Source organism: Mesoplodon densirostris, chromosome 13 (genome assembly GCF_025265405.1).
Source record: "Mesoplodon densirostris isolate mMesDen1 chromosome 13, mMesDen1 primary haplotype, whole genome shotgun sequence".
Taxonomy (NCBI): domain Eukaryota; kingdom Metazoa; phylum Chordata; class Mammalia; order Artiodactyla; family Ziphiidae; genus Mesoplodon; species Mesoplodon densirostris.
Window position 1 is genome coordinate 61,132,284 of NC_082673.1, and position 24,807 is coordinate 61,157,090.

General features: G+C 36.6%; 1 protein-coding gene across 8 annotated transcripts in view; it reads left to right on the plus strand.

The window, feature by feature from the left end:
* RIMS2 (regulating synaptic membrane exocytosis 2) overlaps positions 1–24,807 on the plus strand; it is a 590,231-nt gene that overhangs the window by 161,433 nt on the left and 403,991 nt on the right. For all 8 annotated transcript variants that reach the window (XM_060115826.1, XM_060115828.1, XM_060115819.1 and 5 more), the window contains one exon: positions 22,371–22,681. In XM_060115826.1, coding sequence (XP_059971809.1) covers positions 22,371–22,681 — 311 coding nt within the window. The remainder of the gene's footprint in view (positions 1–22,370; positions 22,682–24,807) is intronic.

Below are 24,807 nucleotides of genomic sequence, written 5' to 3' on the forward strand. Positions count from 1 at the left end.
TACTACCACAGCCTTCTTGCTTATATTAATACACACATGGTTGCTGTACTCGTGTGCCAGTTGATAAGCATTGACAGGTGAGCATCAGAGAAACAAATTTTTTAATTGAGAACTTTTTGCTATGTATTTAAAATATATTCCATGAATTTAAAATTCCCAAACAGTATGCAGATATTCCTTAATAGAAAGAGTAGATTGAATTTTCTTGCATTTAAGGATTCCTAAATATGCAGTATATCAACAACACTTATTTAGAAGCTACTAATGACCAGATACTGTGCCCAGGGATTATACAACTGGATAAGACACAGTCTTTCTTTTTCATGAGCTCAATTATCTGCATTTTTAAAAAAATCTAGAAGACAGAGCCTCAAATGGATTAAGTAATTTGCCCAGAGTTCCCCAACTAAGACAAGTGTCAGATCTAGGATGATTTATCTCAGGAGTTCCCTAATGCTTATCCTTTGATTGGTTTTATCAGAATTATCTTGGGAAGCTTTTTAAAAAAATTACACATTTCCACACACACTGGACTGACCAAATTAGACTAGCTAAGGGTGATCACCAGGATGTTTATTTTTATGATATTTCTCAGATGATTCTAATGCATAGTCAAGATTAGACACCACTGATTTATCTGACTCTAAAGATCATACCTTTTAAAACTTGAAGCACTGCCTTTCTTTTAGTATTAATACAATCAGAAATCAGTATGTCATGAATCCTGGATTTCCAAAGATAGAATATGTGTGAAGAATAAAATTGTATACAGAGAGCCTGTGGATGAAACCTTTAAGCAAGAAAGGATTCATAAATATGAACTTTGTTCCTGGCCTGGAGAGCCTATTTGCTCTGTGTACCTTAACTCAGAATGGCTGGGAAATGATTGAGTTAGATACTGTTTGTTTTTTGTTTTTTTTGATCAAAAATGTCAAGTTTACATTCTCTTTACATGTTCAGGAATATGTTTACATGAGCAGTTTACATGTTCAGGAATATGTAGCTTTTCATCTCTTTTCATAATAATCACTACTATTTGGATTGTGGGGCAGTAAAGGGAAGGAGGGGAAGAATATATATTCTTTACATACCAAATTGGGACTCAAAATGTATTGATATTTTCTCGTAGAAACAATTTTGTAAGTGGTGATTAAATGGAATCTTAGTGGGTATTATTGCATAAGCCATGCTGACTTAACCTAGATTCCTGCTGGCTTCTTAGCAATCAGCTGGTGGGGGAGGGAAGGAAGACCTCAATAGGCAAGGCCTGGGTTATAGGACTTGTAGAGGATGGTCACCTACAGTCTACAGGACTCTGCTCAGAAAATATTGTGCACTTTAGCTTAATAGAAGATAACTATGGATTGGAGAACTTGATTAGTCTGAAGTTTGGGAGTGGAGGAGGCTGAATATTATAAGCAGTAGCTGAGACTGTAGTTCAGACATTGATCTTGAAATGTGTTTATATCAAGTCCCCAACTTAATTTTTTAAAACTTTTTACCTCAGCACATATTTTTTAAGATGACATCTAACATTTTCATTGTATGTTTAAATGGTTGCAGAGTATAATTTCTAGCATATTACTAATACCGACACATCATAGTAAAACAGTTATAGCTTCTTTAAAAATATTTTCAAAATCATGTATCAGGTTGACAGCTTCCATTATTCTTAAAAAATCAAACAATGAACAAAGTCATTTTTAACAATTGAAAGTTTTCCTTCCTTGTTTTTCTTGAAAATGTATTTACATTCCACTTCCCTCACAGTATTTTATCCCCATATATTTTTCACTAGAAACCTTAAAAAAAAATCACCTTTTTGTACTTTGTTCCAATAAAAAATATATATTAAATTAAATATTTAAAACATTTCAGTGACCATAAGGCTTAAAGTTTTGAAAAATTTCTAATGGATTGAGTTTATGATAATTACCAATAGTAAATATAATAATAAACTGTCATAAAAATTATTTTAAGTTATATATCAGCTGACCACTTATTTAGTCTATTATTAATTCACAATTGGTTAAAATAACATTAATATAAAGTTTGATTAAAAATTATTAAATATAAGAAACAATTTACTAGAAATTTATTACTTAATGAAATGGATAGAACTGGTTTTCTTTTAAACTTTGTTCATAAATCCATATGTGAATATTACTTATTATAGACTGAGACAGAATGCAGCATCAATTCAATTTTTATTTCTTTTATTTTTATAGATGCAAGTACTGAAGAAATTTGTTCATATTGACAACTAGAGTACGTGACTAGAAATTTGTTCACATTAATGTGAATAGAGGTTTAGTTATAATGATTCATTCAATTCTTGGAACTCTTTCCAAATTATGTGACAAAAAATCTAGCTATCTACCATCAAAAGTTATTTTGAGTTATATAAGAGCTGACCATTCATTTAGGTTTTTCTTCAGTTTGTTCAAAGCAAGGAGTTGAAAACACCAGGCTTGCAAAATGATTTGTTACCCAGTTAGTGATTCAGTCTGTCAGTTTCTGGGAGTTATACCAAAAAGGCTTTACCAAAACTTATTAATGACTATTTATTCTTATTACTTTTTCACTTAGAGACATCTTGTTTAAACCAGTATACTAAAAATGATTTGGAAAATGTTAATTTTAGTACCTACCAATTACAATTTACAGTGATAAATTTATTTTGCCTTTGCTTTAAATTATTTTTATAAATATCTTAGAACTGCATATTTAGCTTAGTTTATGGAAAATATGTAACATATGAGCTACTAGGTAAAGCTAGTCCTTGTTGTCAAACCAATTAGGCAAATGAAATTTTCTGAAAAATCTCACTTTATTTTTCAATTAAAAAAAGTTAATATTCTTGAATAATCTTAATGTGATTTCTTAAATGTGACAAAAGCTGTTTATGAGTAGACCACGTTTACTCGTGTCACTTGAAAAAAATTGAATGTTATATATTAATACTACAGTAATAATATTTCCCATTTTAATAATAGCATCTGATACTGAAATAGGGACTCAACTTTTGGCAGACAGTTTCTTTATGAATAGAAATGTTCTCAGTGAAGGGTTTAAAGTTACAGGTATTATCCATAATGCTATTTCTTGGGATTACTCACTGAATCACCTCCATTCACAGAGATCCTACATTGCCAACTAAGCCCCAAACAACCTGAATATTGGTATTCACAGTTTTGAAATCTCGTCACCATTTGATTCCTGGGCAAGTCACTGTGTGTTATAATTTCATCAGTTATGTTGTTCTTAGTAAAACTGGGAATGATTGGAAACATCTATAGATTAATCAATGTGTAAGTAACATCTTCTGTCTACCACAGTTATTGTCACAATCTGCTTGCTGAAAAATGCCTCCTGAAATTTTATGACCTCTACAAAGTATGGCGGTATCTATAAAGGTTTAATAAAATTGTGCTGATGGACTTACTAGCTATCATCTTTTTACCTATTCACTTGTGGAGCAGAATAATAACTTTTTTTTTTTGTCATATAGGACCTTCTAGTTTTAACTGTGAGCAATATTAATTTGTAAAAGTTTTCCAAAGTCAGTCTTGATTTCTACTTGTAAATTTCTAATACCTTGAGTATTCTTCTTCTAACATTAACAGCTTTCTTTAAGGTTTGAATGTTTTGCAAATAAAGGATGTGTAGCAAGATAGATGGTTTCATGCTGTTGTTTTACAATAGTGTATCAAAAGCAGTCTCTCTTATGGTCTTTCTGGAGCAGTACATTCTTTCACAGTTTGGAGTCACTTTCCCAGAATGGGTATATATCCGAGGGCATTTTCTTATATATTCTCATAACTCCCTTCTTAACTCTGAATGGATTTTAACAAACTACAGGTTATTAAATGGCATTAGTTTATTTTTGGGTAGCATATCACAAACAGGCTTTATAAGGTATGATCTACTTTATTAGCAATTAAAATATTTTTATAAAGAACAGTGCCAATTAAAAATGATAATGTCAGTTGCTTCTTACCCTTAAATTATATTTTTTAGTATTATTGCAATCAGAATTAGATTCTTGCTATGGATTTTTTCAAAGTTTGTTCAGCCAGTACCGTCATTAGTCATGGATGTATAACTGTAGCATCCCTAATGTTCTCTGAACACAGAAGAAAACTCTGCACATATATGCAAGTGTTGGCATTAGCTGTTGACACAACTCCATTTATATCAATATCTCATCTACAAGTATATTGTTTGTATTATGAATATATGACAGGAAGTAGCCACATATTTCTTTCTTCTCAAGCTATTTGTCAGTTATCTATAATAAATACTTAACTGCTATATTGAGAAACTAAGTTAAGAAAATCATGATTTCATGTATAATAAGACTGCTAGGTGAATTTGCTCATCTGCAGTTTCTATTCCATTGAGGTGATGCTAGTGTTGATTAGAAAATCTTCTCTTAGAATTGATAACTCCAGATTATTGACATGACAAAAAAACACATTACACTATAGTTTATTTACAACTTATCCAGTTAGCAAGGTCATTAACAATATGACACAACTGGAGCCTCATTTCTGTCATCTCCTGTAAACAATAAGGATCTATATTTCTGGATTATTTGTCTTATGGTTTTGTTGATATTTCAGATTCTTCTGCCTACTATTATCTTGCAAACATAGACTACTTTATGCTCTAAGGAAGTACGGGAGAAAATGAAGTTTTATTTGGTCAGAGGGATCTAAAACTTCTCCATTAAGTGTAACCTTTGCTGAGGGTTTTTGATGTATAATTTTTACTAACCTAAGGAAATGCCATTTTATTCCTACTTTGATTTTCAAGGTAAAGAGATACTAGTTTTCCTAGGAGTTAATTTAGTATTCCTAGTTTTCTAAGTTACTTTAAACCGTAAAATGGTATTGAATTTTATTAAATGCTTTTCTTCATTGATTGAGATAATCATATGATTTTTCTTCTTTAATCTGTTATATTGATTGCTTAACTAGATTTTCTGCTTTTGCACTGTCCTTACACTGCTGGGGTTAAATTGTGGTTGATAGTGATATAACATGTTTTTTGTGTTTTTTTTGTCTTGGATTTTGTCATTTAAGTTTTAGTTTATGTTTTGACTCTACCTATATGTGAATGAAATTGGTCTGTGCTTTTCTTGTCTTATGTCATAATTACATTTGCTTCGTAAAATGAGTTATATGAGTTTTGTTCTTTTTTAAATTTAGTTTTATGAAACAGTTTATATAGGATATGAATTAATGGTCCTTTAAAAGTGTGGTAGAATTCACCTGAAAATTGTAGCAATTGCTCTAGGTAACCTTCTGATAAGCCTTCAGCCCACCCCAGATGACAACTACAAATTGTTCCCGAACATACCAGTAGCTTCCTGCATCTCTCGGCCTAAGGGCATTTTATGGCCAAAGGAATAGGCTTAACATGAAGGAGGGGCACAGAAGTGCCAATGAGCTAGTAGATAATACCCAGCCTCCTTGCCTCTTAGTGGGATGATTCTAAGAGGGTTCCATCAAGGTTAAGCTCCATTTGCCTCCAGAAATAATGTACTCTTTAATTGACTGTTTATTGGTTTTTTTTCCTTCCATGTTTTACTTCCCCACTCTTTCACTGTACTTCTTGGTATCATTTTTCAAGTAAACAAACTACTTTGCATTCAAATCTTTGGTTCAGGATCTGATTGTGGAGAAACCCAAAACAGGAAAAACCATTTTGGCCTGAGATTTTCTGCAGAAGTATTAAAAATTTTTAAATTGAGCTATAATTCATATAACATAACATTCACCATTTTCAAGTGGCTTTTAGTATATTCACACGTTGTGCAACTATCACCACTACCTAATTCCAGAACATTTTCATAACCCTGAAAAGAAGCCCTGTGTCCATTAGCAATCACTCCCATCTCACCCAACACCCAGGAAACCAGTAATCCACTTTTTTTCCTCTATAGATTTGCCTATTCTGGACATTGTATATAAATGGATTTATGCAATATGTGGCCTTTTGTGTCTGGCTTCTTTCACTTAGTATGATCCTTTTAAGGTATCTGTGCTGTAGCAAGAATTAGTACTTCATTCCTCTTTATGCTTTAATAATATCCCACTGCATGGATTTATCATATGTTGTACATTTGCTCACCAACTGACGGACATCTAGGTTGTTTATACTTTTTGGGTATTATGAATAATGCTGTTAGGACCATATACTTGCAAATTATGTGAACATATATTTTCAGTTATCTTGGGTATTACCTGGTAAAGAAATTGCTAGGTCATAAGGTAATTCTATTTTTTAATTTTTAAAGAACTGCCAAACTTTTCCACAGAGACTGTACCATTTTTTATGTGTACCATGAATGTACAAAGGTTACAATATCTCTAGATCTTCACCAGCACTTATTATTTTCTGTTTTAAAAAAACATTATATCTATCACAGGGTGTGTGAAGTTCTTTTGAGTTCATTTGCTGCCACCACTGTCCACTATAGACATGGCTGAAATCGGATGTGAACCAAGGAGTGCCAAAATAATCTGCAACATGAGACTTAGGATGGACTTCATGCAAAAAAATCTAATGTCCTAGGTCATAGTGGCTGGGGTTTGAATTCTGGCTGTATTACTTATCGGCTGGAAGACCTTTTCTGTGTGACTTAACCTTTTCAATCTTCAGTTTCTTCATCCATAACTAAGGTGTAGATTAAATGAGATAACAAGTATGCAAGAATTGGACGAGTGTCTAGAACATAGTGAGAACTCAGAAAGTTCTGTTCTTTGTTATTGTTGTTAGTAGCGTAGCAATGGCAGTGGTAGTGGTTGTGGTGGTGGTGTTATTAGTAGTAGTACCAGGGTTGTGGCTACAGCCTAGAGTTTGACTCACAGTCCAGTCTCTGCAAAGTGTGGTCTGCAAACCAGGAGAAGGAGCATCACCTGGGATGTTGTTAAAAATTCAGAATCCTTGCCTCTCTGGCCCCAGACTTAGGAATCAGAATCTGCATTTTACAAGTTCCCCTGGCGATTGGAATGCACATTACAGTTTGAGAAGCATGGGTCTAGTACATCATTTTGCTATTCTCAACTTATCCAATGCAGTTCCCACAATTTTGTTTTTAATTTTTGTAACAGCTTTTTTGCAGGACAATTGTTATACAAAAAAACTGCACATATTTAATGTATACAATTTGATGGCTTTGAACATATGCATACACCCATGAAATCATCACCTCAATTGAGGTGATAAACATATCCATCACCTCCAAAACAAACAAACAAACACACACACATAATTAAATGTGATTCTCCCTCACCCACAATAAAAAACCAAGTAGTATTCTGAAATCAGTTGGGTTAGATCAAAAGTAGGACATTGATCAAACAAGTCTGGAAACCTCTAAGGTAAGCTATACATATTTTACTTTCATTTAAATATTTAAGCAATTTTAATACATGTAAAATAATCTTAAAATACTTCGTGCGGGGCTTCCCTGGTGGGGCAGTGGTTGAGAGTCCGCTTGCCGATGCAGGGGACACGGGTTCATGCCCCGGTCCGGGAAGATCCCACATGCCATGGAGCGGCTGGGCCCGTGAGCCATGGCCGCTGAGCCTGCACGTCCGGAGCCTGTGCTCCGCAATGGGAGAGGCCGCAACAGTGAGAGGCCCGCGTACCGCAAAAAAAAAAAAACAAAAAACAAAAAAAAACTTCGTGCATTTTGACTTTTGATCAGAAAAAATATTTTTCATAATAATACTTGTATTTGGGAAATCCTTTTTTTTCTGCTTTATAACAAATTTAATCAGTTATACATATACATATGTTCCCATATCCCCTCCCTTTTGCGTCTCCCTCCCACCCTCCCTATCCCACCCCTCCAGGCGGTCACAAAGCACCGAGCTGATCTCCCTGTGCTCTGCGGCTGCTTCCCACTAGCTATCTACCTTACGTTTGGTAGTGTATATATGTCCATGCCGCTCTTTAGCTTTGTCACAGCTTACCCTTCCCCCTCCCCATATCCTCAAGTCCATTCTCTAGTAGGTCTGTGTCTTTATTCCTGTCTTACCACTATGTTCTTCATGACATTTTTTTTCTTAAATTCCATATATGTGTGTCAGCATACAGTATTTGTCTTTCTCTTTTTGACTTACTTCACTCTGTATGACAGACTCTAGGTCCATCCACCTCATTACAAATAGCTCAATTTCGTTTCTTTTTATGGCTGAGTAATATTCCATTGTATATATGTGCCACATCTTCTTTATCCATTCATCCGATGACGGACACTTAGGTTGTTTCCTAAATTCTTAAATGTTATTTTATTTTTTCCTTAAAGACAATTTCATGAGGTCCATGGTATTTGGATTATAGAAGTTTGCTAGGCAAACAGATTTCTTTTTTTTTTTTTTTTTGCCGTATGCGGGCCTCTCACTGTTGTGGCCTCTCCCGTTGTGGAGCACAGGCTCCGGACGTGCAAGCTCAGCGACCATGGCTCACGGGCCCAGCCGCTCCGCGGCATGTGGGGTCTTCCCGGACCGGGGCATGAACCCGTGTCCCCTGCATCGGCAGGCAGACTCTCAACCACTGCACCACCAGGGAAGCCCATAGGCAAACAGATTTTAAAGAAAGTAATGTATAACTATTACATACTTATTGTTAATATATTAATTCACTCATTCATTGAACATGTCTTGGTGTTTTCTAGGTACTTGGGATATAGCAGTGAACTAAAATAGAGAAACACCTCTTATCTTTCTGGGGAGTATATTCTAATTAGGAGATGCACACAACAAGTGAGATAAATAAATATTAGAAGGTGTAAGTGCCCTGGAGAAAATGAAAATCTAGATACTTAATTTTGGGTGATGTTGGAATTTTAATTTGGATGGTCTTGGAAAATGACAGTTGAGCAGCAACTTGAAAAACTTGAAAAAGGTGAGGGAGCTAGCATTGCTGATATTTAGGGGAAAAGCAGTTTAGACTGAGGTAATAGCGAATACAAAGGTCCTGTGGTAGGGGCATGCTTGACTTGTTGGAAGAATAGCAAGGAAATCAGTGTGGCTGGAGCAGAACAAGTGGGTGAGAATAGTGAGACACAAAGTTAGACAGTGAGATTGTAGAGGACCTTCTGGATCTATGGATTGCAGAGGACCTTCGGTAAGGACTTTGGCATTTATTCTGAGCAAAATGGGGAGTATGAAAAGATTCTGACCAAAAAAGTGACATGATGTGACTTACATTTTAAAACATTTTGAAGAGTCTACTTTGATGGTTTTGTTGGGATAGATTAATGAGAGTGAGAAAAGAGTGGCATCTAGGAGACCAGTTATGAGGATATTGCAATAATTTAGGCAGGCAATGATGGTGACTTAGATTAGGGTGGTTGTGCTGAAGGTGGTGAGATGTCATCTCTGTAGATATATTTTAAAAGTAGAATCAAAATGATTTTCTAGTTGAATGTATGTGGGGTATGAGAGAAAAAGATTATTCCAAGATTTTTGGCCCGAGGCAAAATGGGAGGATGGGGAATTGCCATTAACTGCTATGAGTAAGACTGTGGATGGACCAGTTTGGGGGTGAAGGTCTGGAATTCAGTTTTGGCTTCGTTAAGTTTGAGATGAATCAAAATACAAATGCATTGAAACTAGATAAAAGTCAGTGCTTTTAATTTTGTGCTGTGATAGGGTTATGATACAGTTTATCTTTCATAGAATAGTAAATCTCCCTTGGGTGGGCCAAGTTGGACTTCCCTTACATGGCACTGTGCTTTGAAGTAGATCAGATGACTGTATGATTAGTGATGTTATTGCCTTTTAGTAGTTACAGGAGCAAGAAGCACAATTTGCAAAAGGAAGTCCATATAGTAGTGCATGGCTTCTGGAAATTTACTTGCAAGGATCTCATATAGTTTTATCCATTAATCTTAAAGTTTTAAAGAACTTTTCTTCTCTGAATTAATGCCTCTTCCTTAAAAATTTCTCTTTCTCAGGAGTGTTCTAGTGATTTCCATGCTACCATGTTTTGTTAGTGATTTGTTACTATTTCCTCTAGTTTTACACCTCTGATTCTTTTCATTTTGGATAAAGCATCATTTTCTAACCTGCATGTAATTATGTTCTGGCCTCTCCCTTTATAAGATGTCCTCTTCAGAAATTATGTTCTGTTCTCCATTTTAAATGAAACCTAGGTGAATATGCTTTATATTTTACAAAAAATTAGACTTGCTTTCCTCCAATTTAAGCCATAATTTTACTTTAAATTTATTGAAATGATTTTATAGTTCTATAATTTATAAGCAGAACTTTTAAGTTATATATGTTGGAAAAGAAAACTCAACTGATAGTACGTTTGTACTCTATTGAATTTTTTAGTAAGTTAACATGCAATGGAAAATAATTATTCTAATTCATACCATCACATTTTATAATGTAGAATAATGATACTCTTTCAACTCACTTTTTAATTTTATTAAAGTTACTATATTTTTAACTGAAATTTATTTTTAGGGAAAAAAGTAGGTTAACAAATGTAGTGCTAATATGCAAAGAAGCCAGTAGTCCAGATTGAACAAAGTGCTATAGCACAGACTAGTGGGAAAACTTAATAACTGCAGAAATGTTTACTTGCCTTAGAATTGCTGGATATACCTACTGTTTTAAGAATTGTCTTTTCTTTTAAAAACACTTAGAGAAATTTAAATTTAAAATGCAATTCTAATTAAAATAAGATTTAAAAGTCAAGTATTTATTATGAAGGCAACAGCTACTTATTCTGATAATAATCAATGTACAATTAAATTCTCCTCAATGACTAATTTACTTTGACAAACACTTCCCTAGTTTTTTGGATAAAATTTATTTTAGAACAGGGAGTTTATAAAATGAATCAAGTTCTTTGATGAAAAGAAAAACTAGAAACAACACTACAAAACATGTACAGCTAATTGGTTACCTTTTACGTAATCTGACTCCTTCACTCACACCTCTCCATAAAAAACAAAACAAAACAAAACTCTGGAAGTAAGCTGTATTGTATTTTAAAAATTATATTTGTATGAAAATTCAGTAATTAGTTCTCAGTTAACTAATATATTTATGGTAAACTCACATTTCCTTTTAGCATGATTATGAGTATCAGTAAATGTTTTCACTAGTCCAATTAACCTTAACTGGTTCTCTCTTTTTTATTTTGAAATATTTCAAACATGTTGGGAAGTTTAGAGACTACCGAGCAGTTATACAAATCTTAACATTTTGCCATTTTTTTGGTATTTTTCTTTGTTTTTTTTTAAGAGATAGAGCAGTTATTTCGAATACTTATCATTCTACATGTTTTTATTTGTATAGTTTAACTTAATATCTAAACACTGCTAAACCATATGTAGTATTATTTTACAAGGTTTTAAACTTTATATTATGGATCATACTGTATATATTTTTCTGAAACTTGCTTTCTTTAACTCTGTATTTTGAGACTTATCTCAAAATTTAGATTCATCTAAATCTAATTCACTCATTTGACTGCTGAATATAATTCTTCTGCATGAATATGCTAGTTTATCTGCTGATTTAGGTTATCTAATATTTTTTCCTAGTAGAGGTAGTGCTCAATGAACATCCCTGTTCATGTCTTCTTGTAATTTCTCTAGGGTAGAAGTAACATTTCGGGATCCTACAGTATATAAGTAGCCATTTTCAGTTTCACTAGATATTGCACAATGGACCTCCAAACTGTTTTGCAGTCCTGGGAGAAATGTTTCTGAGTACTGGCTCCTCTACTTCCTCTGAAATGCTTGGTATTGTCAGACTTTTAAATGTTGTCAAACTAACGGGAGTGAAATAGTAACTAATTTTTTTAAATTTGTAATTTTTCACTGATGAGATTAAGCTCCTTTTTATTTGTTTATTGTCTAGTTGGGGTTCTCTGTGGAGTTGTATATTCATTTCTTGACCTATTATTCTGCTGTGATGTTTGTCTTTTTCTTATTGAACTATGGAAGTTCCTCATATATTCTGAGTGCATATCCTGTATAAACTGTATACATTGCAGTAAAACCTCTCTCAGATTGTGGTTTCTTCTTTTACTTTATCATATTATATTACTATCCAAAAATGTTTAAACATTTTAATATAGTAAATTTTAGTTTGTGCTTTTTGTATTTGAGTTAAAAATATTTTGCTTCTTGACATTTGTTCTAAAAGTTTGGAAGTTTTGTCTTTCACGTTTCAGTGTTTAATCCATTTGGAACAGATTTTTGTATATGGTGTGAGGTGTGAATCTATTTTTTCCCCCATTATGGACAACCAGTTGTCTTGGCTATATTAATTTAATAGTGTGTCCTTTCTCCACTGATTTGTAATGTGATCACTGGCATATGTGAGAGTCTGTTTCTAGAGCCTCTAGTACGCTCCATGTTCTATTTACCACTTCTCTACAATACCACACTGTCTTAATTTCTGTCACTTTATAGGTGGAGCAAGTCCTCCTTAAATTGTTACTTATCTTCAGAATTAATCTAGATTTTCTTATCTTTGGCTCTTCCATATTGATTTCAGAATTAGCTTGATAAATTCTATGAGAAACATGGTAGGAGTCTGATTAAAATTGCACTGAACGTTGTAGATTTAATTCGGGAGACTGACATCCTGGTGGTATTTGGTCTTCTCATTGCAACAGAGTATATCTTTCCATTTATGTAAGTCTTCTTTTAGACTCTTGTATACTAATTTTCTTTGAAACAGGTATCTTTAAAATTTTTTTATTAAATGTTTATGATTGGTTATTAGTGGTGTACTGAAATGCTGTTTATCTTTGTCCATCTTTTTTTTTTTTTTTTTTTTTTTTGCGGTATGCGGGCCTCTCACTGTTGTGGCCTCCCCCGTTGCGGAGCACAGGCTCCGGACGCGCAGGCTCCGGACGCGCAGGCTCAGCGGCCATGGCTCACGGGCCCAGCCGCTCCGCGGCACATGGGATCCTCCCAGACCGGGGCACGAACCCGTATCCCCTGCATCGGCAGGCGGACTCTCAACCACTTGCGCCACCAGGGAGGCCCTGTCCATCTTTGATCTAGGAAACTTATGGAGCTCTCTTATTACTTCTAATATGTTGTCTGTAGATTTTCTTGGATTTTTCTGTCATAATCAAATGGTTTTCACAATCATATAGTATTTAGATAAGGACAGTTTTATTTCATCCTTCTTCTTGTCTCGTGTGTGTGAGATTTACTAATAAGCTAGTGCCTCCAGGACAGTGTTGAATAGAAGTGATGATACTTGGGATCTTTAGCTCATTCCTAACTTTAAGGGAAACGCTCTTACTTTTCATCTTTAAGTATAAAATAGGATTTAAGTTTTTGTAGATACCCTTTATCAGGCTTAAGCACTGCTTTTCTATTTTTTGTTTGCTAGATTTTATTTTCACATGAATGAGTCTTACATTTTATGAATGCTGAATGGTTTTTCCGTATCAATATGATCACTTTTTTTCTATTTTAATCTATTAATGTGGTGAATTACATTGGTATATTTTCTAATATTAAACTATTCTTGTTATAATCTTCCCTTTGTCATGATAGGTTCTTTTTGTTCTTTATCATATATATTTGCTGTATGAAATTTAACATTTGATTTTAAGATCAATGCATCCATTTTTATTTGTGCTATTGGCCTATAATTCTACTTTTATATTGTCTGTGGTAGGCTGAAAATGACCCCTCAAAAAAAATCCATGCCCTAACCCCTGAGCCTGTGAATAACCTTATATAGCAAAACAAACAATCTTTGCAGATGTCATTATGTAAGAATCTTGAGATGGGGAGATTATCTGCCTGGGCCCTTAATATAATCATTTGTATCCTTATAAGAGGGGGATTACACACACACAGAGAAGGTGATGTGAGGATGTAGCAGAGAGATATCTGAAGATGCTGTCCCTGAAGACTGGATTGATGTGGCCACAAGCCAAAGAATGCTGGTAGCCATCAGAAGCTGACTGCCAGAAGAGGCAAAGAACTGATTTCCCCTAGAGCCTCTTGAATGAGCATGACCCTGTTGATACCTTGATTTTGGCCCACTGATACTGAATTTGAATTCAGACTTCTGGTCTTCAGCACTGTGAGAGAATATATTTCTGTTGTTTTAGACCACCAGTTTGTGGTAATTTGTTACAGCAGCCATAGGAAACTAATTACTGCCCTTTTCTGATTTTGCCATTAAAATCTTTCTAGTCTTACAAATTGCATTGGGGACTTTACCTTTTTTTTTTTTTTTTCCCGTTTCTATAATAGTTTGAAAAAGTTTGGGGTTATTTGCTTTTTCAGTGTTTGGTAGGAGTCAAATGTAAAACCATTTAGACCTCATTTTTTTTTTCTTTTTTGTGAGATGATTTTTTTAAAAGTTTTCACTGTAGTTTCTTCCTCTTCTCTCTATCCTCCTCTTACCCTCCCTTCTGCCTCCCCTGAGCTTATCCCGTCCTTATTAACAATTTTGTGATTGCCTTCATGCAGTATCTGGGCTCTCCAATCCAGAACCAGGTCTTTAGGAGTGAGCTGGGATCTTGTTTCCATCTTGATATTTAGTCATCTTTCAAATTAATATATTAGTGGTATTTTAAATTAATGATCTTGCAAATTCATATATACAAACCAAGGTCATGGTTGGCTTTGTTCAGCGTCTTGTTGCAAGACTGTGTCCCACTTTTCTGAACGCACAGCTATGTGTAATCTGTAGGTTGAGGCAGCTTTCTATAGCATTTTCCAGCTCCTTTTATTAGTGAAGAAGGACCTGGGCATCAAGAAGTAAACCTGACTCCAGGTTTTCATTTTATATGGGGCGCATTTAGTTTTGTTATCCCAAAAGAGCTATGCTCTCAGCTATTGGTGCTTGCTTTTTGGCTGGGGGCACAGTGGCCCCAAGGCTGCAGCTCTGCTTATCTGCCTTCATTTCTCTTTTGTTTTAATTTAACTTAATTAATTAATTAATTTTATTATTATTATTTTTTTGTGGTACGCGGGCCTCTCACTGTTGTGGCCTCTCCCGTTGTGGAGCACAGGCTCCAGATGCGCAGGCTCAGCAGCCATGGCTCACGGGCCCAGCCACTCCGCGGCATGTGGGATCTTCCCGGACCGGGGCTCGAACCCGTGTCCTCTGCATTGGCAGGCGGACTCTCAACCACTGCGCCACCAGGGAAGCCCTATTTCTATTTTTTTATAAGCTAAAATTCTGTACACAGAAACAAAAATCTTTCTGTACAAGCAATGTCTATTTTCGCTGAAAAATGTTAAAAGTAAGATTTATATCATGACATAAGACAAACCAATATATAGAAATAAAAGTAGAGTTTAAGGAAAGAGGTGTAAAGGTTTAAGTTTAGCAGAGTGGTAGAGATCACTATAATTTTTAATTCTCTATAATTTCTCTGAGGTTTTAAGTATAAATTAAAATTGCATTTTTTGGCAATTGTGTGTTTTGTTTTGATAAACAGTGCAGATACCCCAAATTTTCAGTAATATTGACTGCATGGTAAAACAATAAATGATTATATTTTCAACTTAATTGTCTTTCATTTCATTTCATTTTCTGTCTTTTAAAAGACTAGGTTCCTTTTCTGTGCTGTGCAGCCTCCCACCCCACAACTCCTGCCCAGAGCAGAGGAATCAGCCATTTTATCAGAAACTTGAAGCTCTCTGTGGATCTGGTTCATACTTTGTACTTAGGCAAATATTAATCTCTGAACATAGCTGACAATATTCAGATCACAGTGTAATAGGTATAGTATATTTGAAGTGCCTCCTGGTTTAGATTATTTTATCAGTAAGCTGGCTTCTTTTTTCATTTTTGCCATGAAAGTAACGGATGGGTTAAGAGAAGCCTGGAGATCATTAGTCCAAGACTGAGGATTCTTGGGGAAAGTGTCAGGTATACAGAAAAGGGAAGTCTAGGAAGAGCCTGCCCCTTCTATTTCCGTATATTATGAGGAAGGAGAAAGACAGAGGTAAGGCTAGTGGGTGATCTAGTTCTAGTCTATTTTTTCTAGGCTTTGCTCAGGCTGAGGATACATATTGGTTCAGTCAAAGGGCAGCTCTTACCCTTCTTATTATTTGAGGTTCTTGGAAGAGATCATCTTTCTGGATGCCCTGCCAGCATTAGCTTTCCAGAACTATCCTTAGTACCAGGATAGTTCTGGAAAGCATGGAGGACACAAAAGTAGCTGCATGTCCCTGTCGTGACACTCCCCTGATGGTGAGGGATGAGGGATGAGGTTACTTTGCAGAAGAGACTGCAGTACAGGTAGCTGGGGCCACGGCTGAATGGAGGATTGTTCTGAGACTAAGAGGAGCCAGCAGTGCCCTGGGAGCTGAAGTGAGATCAAGTCAACAGTGGAGCACAGTCCTGTCTAAATAGAGCAGTACCACACTGGGAGTTAGATGAGCTGCAGATTTCAGCAGCAGAAGCCCCACGGGACACCCAGATACCTTCTTGGAAAACAGCAAGGGAAGGTCAGGTAATATCAGATACAGAGAATTTATCCAAAGGAGCTATTTAGCAGACAGAAATTTAGTAGGTGGCTTTAAAAGAAATCTGGCTAGTATGCTGTTGAGGAAAAATCAGATCAAAAATAGAGAAATAAACAAGTTTCTCTGTGAGTAATTTTTCGAAGCCACAACAATAGCCACCTAAGACTTGGAGACGTTCCAAGTTAAAGTTTCTTCTGTACTGCTGCTGTCTCCTGAGGGACTTAGGGATGACACCACTGAACCCTCCTGTATCAACGTACAAATATGACTGTAGCTAGAGATGCCATGCTTGTGCTTCATGGGGAATCTGGGAAAGTCTTGCTGCTTGTCTTGGGGTATCAGACGAAGGAAATTTTCTGATATCTGTTGTGTAATCTAGAAGCCTATTATATAGAAATTACATTGATTCCTTAATTGCTTAGGGCAGCGGTCCCCAACCTCTTTGGTACCAGGGACCATTTTCGTGGAAGGAAAATTTTCCATGCATGGGGGCAGGGGGAATGGTTCAGGCGGTAATGCGAGCGATGGGGAGCGGCAGATGAAGCTTTGCTCGCTTGCCCGCCGCTCACCTCCTGCTGTGTGGCCCGGTTCCTAACAGGCCGAGGACGGCTTGGGGACCCCTATTCTATAGAGGGTTAAGGTTTTTCAAATGTGTTCCCTAAGCCAGGGGTCCCAACCCCCAGGTCCGTGGCCTGTTAGGAATCAGGCCGCACAGCAGGAGGTGAACGATGGGCGAGTGAGTGAAGCTTCATCCGCTGCTCCCCATCGCTCCCCATCACTCTCATTACTGCCTGAACCATCCAGCCCCCAACCCCCGCCCTGTCAGTGAAAAATTGTCTTCCATAAACCGGTCCCTGGTGCCAAAAAGGGGATCACTGCTCTAGGATATGGGCCGGTACTTCAACTTTCCAGATCCACCATGATAGCGCTGGAGAAGGGCTTGTAGGTTAGTAGCCCACAGTGCTGCTGAATTCTGCCTTTTGAGGGACAGAAACACCATAGATCTGATGATGGGAACACTAAGGAATACTGTAGTTGACCTTTTGCAGATCTCTGCATTCTTCTTTTTTTCCAAACACAGCCTGGGCCAGGGGAGAGGAAGCACCAGGGATTTATGGTGTGACTGTATTCCTTTTGTAGCATTTATCACAACTGTAATTAAACAGTATTTGTGCAATTATTTGCTCATTGTCTCCCCCACTATACTGTAAACTCCACAGCAAAATCTGTCTGCTGAGCTGTATTCACCAGCTCTTAGCATAGTGTCTGGCATACACTAGGCATTTAGTGAATATTGTATGAATGAATAAATAATTAATGAATTAGTGTTAATAGTTATTTGCCCATCTGTAAATAAATGGGAATTTTATGGTCTGAATTAATTTTATGGTAAATTACAGCTTCATCCAAGTTTATCTTCCAATACTAAATATAGTATTAATCACTTAGTAGACTATACGAGATACATTATATTCAGTGGTGTGCTGATAAATGTTAACAACGGGCTCTCTGTAAGAAAAAGCCCTGATTTGTGGCATTTTCCAACTTTCATATTCTAAAAACATTCACCGTGGCTACTTTCAAGTAATCCAGGTTACTTCATCGAATGCAGAGCTGAGAAGAAGTGTGCATAACCAGTTCTTAGGACTCAGTGAAAGCTGGGTCCAGAACAACACTGAAGCACATTTATATGCCAGTTTTAGTAATGCATTGTTCTCCACATACAAAGATTCTCCTGGTGACACATTCAGTAGAACATGTACTTTAAAAATATTTGAATTAGTTAAGGAAATGATATCAACTGCAAATGATAAAACTTAAAAAGTTTCTGTAGCTCAACATAATAGAAGTTTATTTCTCACCAATGTGAAGTCCACACTGGTGTGGCTGATTATCAGAGGGCTCCTTTCCAAGTACTCATGCAGATTCCCAGGTTCCCTTTTTTTTTTGTGGTTCCTTTACCCCCCAGGGTCTTGAATGAAGAGCATGACAGTAGCATATGAGAGTTTTTAATGGTCATGGAAATGGCACACATCATTGCACTTATAATCCATTGGCCAGAACACAGTCATATGATCACGGCCATCTCTAACAACAAGGGAGATTGGGAAATGTAGTTTTCTAAGAGAAAAAGGAAGTAAGTTTAGTAGCTAACTAGCATCTTCCACAGTTTTCTAGTCATGTGATAGGGTTAAACTGATCAATTTACACTCTTCTCTGACAAATGCATACATTTATAAGCATTGTTGATTAGCAATAGAGTGTAGTCTGATTAGACTGGAGTCTAGTAAATCCTTTTATTTTGTGCAGAGTTAGCTGGTCTTATGAGCTTTGCCTGTGGTCTCATTAGCACCAGTCTCTAACCAGTAAATCCTTCCCTTCTCTGAATTATTCTATTATTTATTATCCCTATTTAGATGAAAATCAGAGTTTTCAGAGCATTAAACTCCTTTTAGTTATTGTATGCACTTAACATAATTTTGTTTTTGACTATGCAGTTTAGCTATTACATTTATCGTTTTTATGGTTTTAAAGAGATATTCCTATTTTCCTTAGTGTTTCTTTTTCCTTTTTAACCCCAACAAGGATGTCTGTGGAATGGAACATACGATAATAAGTGACAAATTTGGGTCACTAGTGTTCCATCTCTTATATTGCTGTATTACTTTGAAAATATTGGTATTTTTTTTTTTGTGGACCATTAAAAAAAATAATTTATTTATTTATTTATTTTTGGCTGTGTTGGGTCTTTGTTGTGCGCGGGCTTTCTCTAGTTGCAGAGAGTGGGGGCTACTCTTCATTGTGGTGTGCAGGCTTCTCATTGCGGTGGTTTCTCTTGTTGCGGAGCACAAGCTCTAGGCGCGCGGGCTTCAGTAGTTGTGGCTAGCAGGCTCTAGAGCATAGGCTCAGCAGTTGTGGCGCGCAGGCTTAGTTGCTCCACGCATGTGGGATCTTCCCGGACCAGGGCTTGAACCCGTGTCCCCTGCATTGGCAGGTGGATTCTTAACCACTGTGCCACCAGGGAAGCCCTGTGGACCAATTTTTTTCAAGTCCTTATTGAATTTGTTACAATATTGCTTGTTTTATGTTTTGGTTTTTTGGCCACGAGACATGTGGGATCTTAGCTCCCCGACCAGGGATCGAACCCGCACCCCCTGCATTGGAAGGCGAAGTCCTAACCACTGGACCAGCAGGGAAGTCCCAAATATTGGCATATTTAGAACTGAAAGTAATAATACCTTATAATTTTGAATCCTCTATGTCTTTGTATTCTTAGGGCCTAGATGTTTTTTGATAAATGATGACCAGCCACACTAATAGGCTCTAACCATGGTGATTTACAGGCATGTATATTTCTAAGATATTTTTAACAGCATTCATCATAAGATACATTTGCTGGTTAACTTAATTGGTTAAAGGGTTCCATTAACAAAAGTCCTGCTATTCTGTTCCCAAATTAGTTAAATTATTTTCCACGGACACAGACTTTACCTCTAATAGATGTTGATTATTTCACAGCCAATTAATGAAAAGTCATCTCATAGCATGTGTATGTGTTTGTAAGGCATCCTGCAGTACCATCAATGTACAAGTTGCAATGTGTGTAAAGGGTTTCAGTTGAAAGTGTCAGTCCCTGTACTAATTTAAGTGAGTGAATTTAGGCTTCCTAAGCTTTAAAGATTAGTAAGCTCTTAATCCAAGAGTAGGAGGAGATAGTAAGAGAAGGGTAATTTGTTGTTAGGATATAAGGATTACTAGAAGCCAGCAGTTTAGGAGGGCACATAGGATCTAGTCCGAAAAAGAGCAACCAATGTGGATAGCCCAGAGAGTATGGGAAGGGTATTAATACATAGAGAGTCAGACATCATCCTTCACACTTACAGTCATTTATCTTATATAAATATCTATTAGGTGTTAACAGATGAGGAAGACTAAGCCCATAGTGCTTCCAAGTCTTTTTTTCATTTTTCACTATATGGAAATGATGCTATTTGTACAATGAGTAATTTGTTTAAAATAAAGCAGAAAAGTTGAAGTTCAAATTTAATTTATTTTAACATTATTTTCTGGTTCTATATTTAGTGCGCCTTTCACTTTTAAAAGATATCTGCAATACCTATAATTGCCACAAGATGGCATTGAAAGGCTGAAGATCTTGGTTGAAATTTGATTTTTGAGATGATTGATGAGTTAGATATATTAATATTTTGTATGTATTCAAAGCAAAAGGAATTTGGACTATGATGTATTTTTTAAAATTTGAGTGAGATGTTGGTATTTTAGTATCAAAAATACTTTATTTACTTTTAAAAATAAGATAGTCACAAAAATTGATGTTATTGCTGACTGATTCTTTTGGAAATGGATTAAACATAAATCTTAGTGTAATAGTATAAAAAATTTTATTATAATACATCCCCCAGAAAGACTTCAAAAGAATTCAAGTTAGCAAACATTTAGAAGGTCTTACTGTTCTATAATTTATAAGGTCTTATTATGCAAATAGAAGATACAGACCTTGCCCCCAGTGAGCTTTCAATTTAGTTGGAGAAAAGAGAAATGTATATACAATTTGAAGAGAGAACAAAATAACAAAATGATCAAGTACAGTGTTGTATGATATAAACTATACAAACAATGTGAACTGGGAATAATGAGAAGTTAAGCAAAAATTTTAAATGGTATTTTACAAAAGCATTCTTGTATCAGTTGAAAATACCATGTTGAAGTTTTCTTTTACTGTGATTATCTATATTATAATTTATTTAAACTATGAGGAAATGTTTAGCAATCTGGAGAGCTGTGTAAGATTCAATATTTGACATAAAACATAAAAAACACTTGAAATATTAACTTACCTTTTATTTCATGAATGTATGATTTTTTTTCTAATCGAAAAATATTTTTCAGAAGAAGGCGAAGGTTTTCTGGTCAAACAGATGTTAGTTTTAATATTCTTAGATTCCTGGAGTCTGAAAAACATATCTATTAAAAAATCAAGTGTAGAATGGTGGTTACCAGGGGGTGGGGGGAGGGAGAAAAGGGGATTTGCTGTTTAATGGATATAGACTTTGAATTTTGCAAGATGAACATTTTGTAGATCTGTTTCACAGCAATGTGAATATACTTAATACTACTGAACTGTGCACTTAAAAATGGTTAAAATGGTACAATTTATGTTAAGTGTCCTACTAAAGTTATGAGCAATTAATAGGTTTCTATTGAGGATCAGCAATGTTCCTAGCTTTATTTTAGTCATTAGGAGCTACTCAAAAGAAATAAAAGCCCCTTCAAGAAACTGTAATATAGTTGATGATAGAAGATTAACCTAATAGTAGGTAATCTATTGAAGTCCAACATATACCAGGCATTGTGCCAGACATTTTATATAAATTATTTCAATCCTCAAAACAATATAGGGGAATGAATATTATTATACTTATTTCTTTATTTTATCATTAAGGAAACTAAGTTTTATAGCTATGAAGGTTCAGTACCTTGTTGAAGGTTGCCAAGTTTCCAGTCTTGCAGTTGGTATTTAAACCCAAGTTTTTCTAACCTCAAATCCATTTTCTTTGTATTATACTATGCCCCTAATTTAAATACAAAGCAATTAAAGAATATAAATAAACAACTAGTAATTTCACATTCTAGTTTGGTGTTTCTACTGCCAGTAAATATTGTCAGTTTTGTCTGTTGACAATATTAAGATATGTGATTTAATTAACAATAGCAGTTGATCAGGATTACATTTTAACTTCAGAAAGGATAACCATGTACTTTTTTTGTTACCTTGAGTTGTCTGTATTTTTATTTGCTTTTAACTTTTGGAAACACTAATTTCTTTTCCCTGTATATTCGTGTGCAGGTTATGTGGGTATGTAATTTGTGCCGAAAACAACAAGAAATCCTCACTAAATCAGGAGCATGGTTTTATAATAGTGGATCTAATACACCACAGCAACCTGATCAAAAGGTTCTCCGAGGACTGCGGAATGAGGAGGCACCTCAGGAGAAGAAAGCAAAACTGCATGAGCAGGCCCCGTTCCAAGGACCCTCAGGTGACTTATCTGTACCTGCAGTGGAGAAAAGTCGATCTCATGGGCTCACAAGACAGGATTCTATTAAAAATGGGTCAGGAGTGAAGCACCAAATTGCCAGTGACGTAGCTTCAGACAGGTAAACATTTTGCTTAATCTTTAGGTAAACATTATTTTTAATCTTCATTCCAAACAGAAATAAAAATACATGAAATGTTTAGGCAACAAATGTGTTGTCTAAATATAATGTAAATGTCCATATGTTTTATAGAAATGCTGAAAGTGATGTTCAGGACTTGAGCTATTATAGGTTTGAACAGTCTTAAGTTTGATGTGGGAGTGTCAGGTTTTTCCAGAATAAAGTGAAATGAAACAGGGAACCTAGATAGGTTATGGTCACAGGAAAGACAAACTGGCATAAGAGCAAGGGGAATGAAGAAGAGATTTTTTTTTTTAAGACACTTTGGAGAGGTTCGATTGATGGGACTAACTGGAAGAGGAATTAAGAGAATGGGGAAGATTAAGGATGTCTCCAAAGGTTCTACCTTGGGTTGACGGATGAAGTGGTCTTCCAAGCAGGTAAATATTGATGAAAGGGTTTCGTGAGTTTGATTTTTCCATGGGCTAACTCTGTTATGTACTCTTTTGGCTCAGTTCTATGGGCTTCTCCATGTTCAAAGGGTTAGACTTTTTAAAACAGTGTTTATGGTTCTTAGAGTTCCTACTTTTGGAAGGAGGAGAATGAAAAGTTTTCTTGGGAAGATTATTTTTCTATACCACGTTCCTCTGTTTAAATTGAAAATTAAAAACAAAATCTGGTTTACACTATGTTTGTTATCTAGAATTGGCAGATACATTTACATGTGAATAAGTAGAAAGTCATGCATTTTGTGGAAAAACAAATCTAAACTGTACTTATAGGCTGGTGGGTCCTGAGCATTATCGAATGCAAGTCTGTGTGCCCGACGCACAGTGAGGCCAAAAAATACCAAAACATCAGAGTTTGGAGCAGAGAAAGGTATATTGCAGGGCCATGCAAGGAGACAGGTGGCTCAGGCCCCCCAAACCCTGAACTCCCCATAAGCTTTTAGCAAAACCCTTTTATAGGAAATGTGAGGGAGGGGTGTAGTTAGTTGTCAAACTTCTTGGTGTCAGAACCTTTGTTCTTGAGGTCAGGTCATGGTCAGGTAACGATGTTCCTGTAAACCTCCACCAGAATGAATGTTCTTCCCTGTTCTGACAAGAAAGGGCAAGGTCCCAAAGCTCAAGTTTCTCCCTCCAGGGTCCAGGCCCTGGCTAAGAGGAGGGGGTCCCTGCGCGGGCCGTTACCCTGCCTGGGAGCGTTCATCCAGCACCCAGTCTGGGTCCTCCTGCCAGTGCCCAGGCTTGGCTGAAGAGGCAGATCTCGGCTGGTGGTGCCCTCAGGGCTGGGTTGTCAGACCCTGCCCAGCCATCATCACTGAGGGAGCCAAGTGCCCAGGACCCAGCTGGCCCTCAGGCTTTTCACTTAAACTGGAGCAAATCACTTGTAGCAAATACCCGTCAGGTGAATTCCCAGCTCACAAGAATTGTCCTTCTTTGAGAAGAGCCCCGGCCACAGAGGTGGACCTGAACTAATGATGTGCAGTGTTCTTGCAACTTACCCCTGACCTCCGGCCACCTCTTAGGGGGGTAGACAACTGATCTAAGCTGTACCAATTTTCAAAACTTGAATGGACAGACTGAAGCTGATTGAAGCTGTTACCTTAGTGGCAGTGTCCATACAATCCAGGTGCTGAGGCCTCCATTGACTGGGACCCATGGAGACTGCTGCCGCCATTAGGTCAAGGCCTGGGCCCAGCCAGTGGGCGGCCATGGCAAGGGCTCTGGAGCTTTGCAGGACACAGCCCTTAGCCTGTCCTGGGCCCCCCAGCTCACCCACCAGCGTGGAGGCTGGAGGACCTCGAGCCCTGGGGAGAAGGCCACGATCCACCGCTCATGGCACTTTCTGCCCGGAGGATCACTGCGAGGCTGACTGCTGGCAGAGCGGGACCTCTAACCGCTGTCCTAAGGACCTCGTGCTAACGGCCACGTGCTGGCCAGGTATTAAGGGTGGAATGCTAAGGGCTGCCCGCCCGCCCCGCCCCAATTACAATTTGAAGGCGAAGAACAAATCTCTCTTTTAAAGTTAACATCAGATTTTGCTCAACACGAGTCCCTTAGTAACAAAAGTTGAGTTAGGTTTTGTGATGTAGACTCTCCTCCAACTTGAGGGCAAGTGACCCC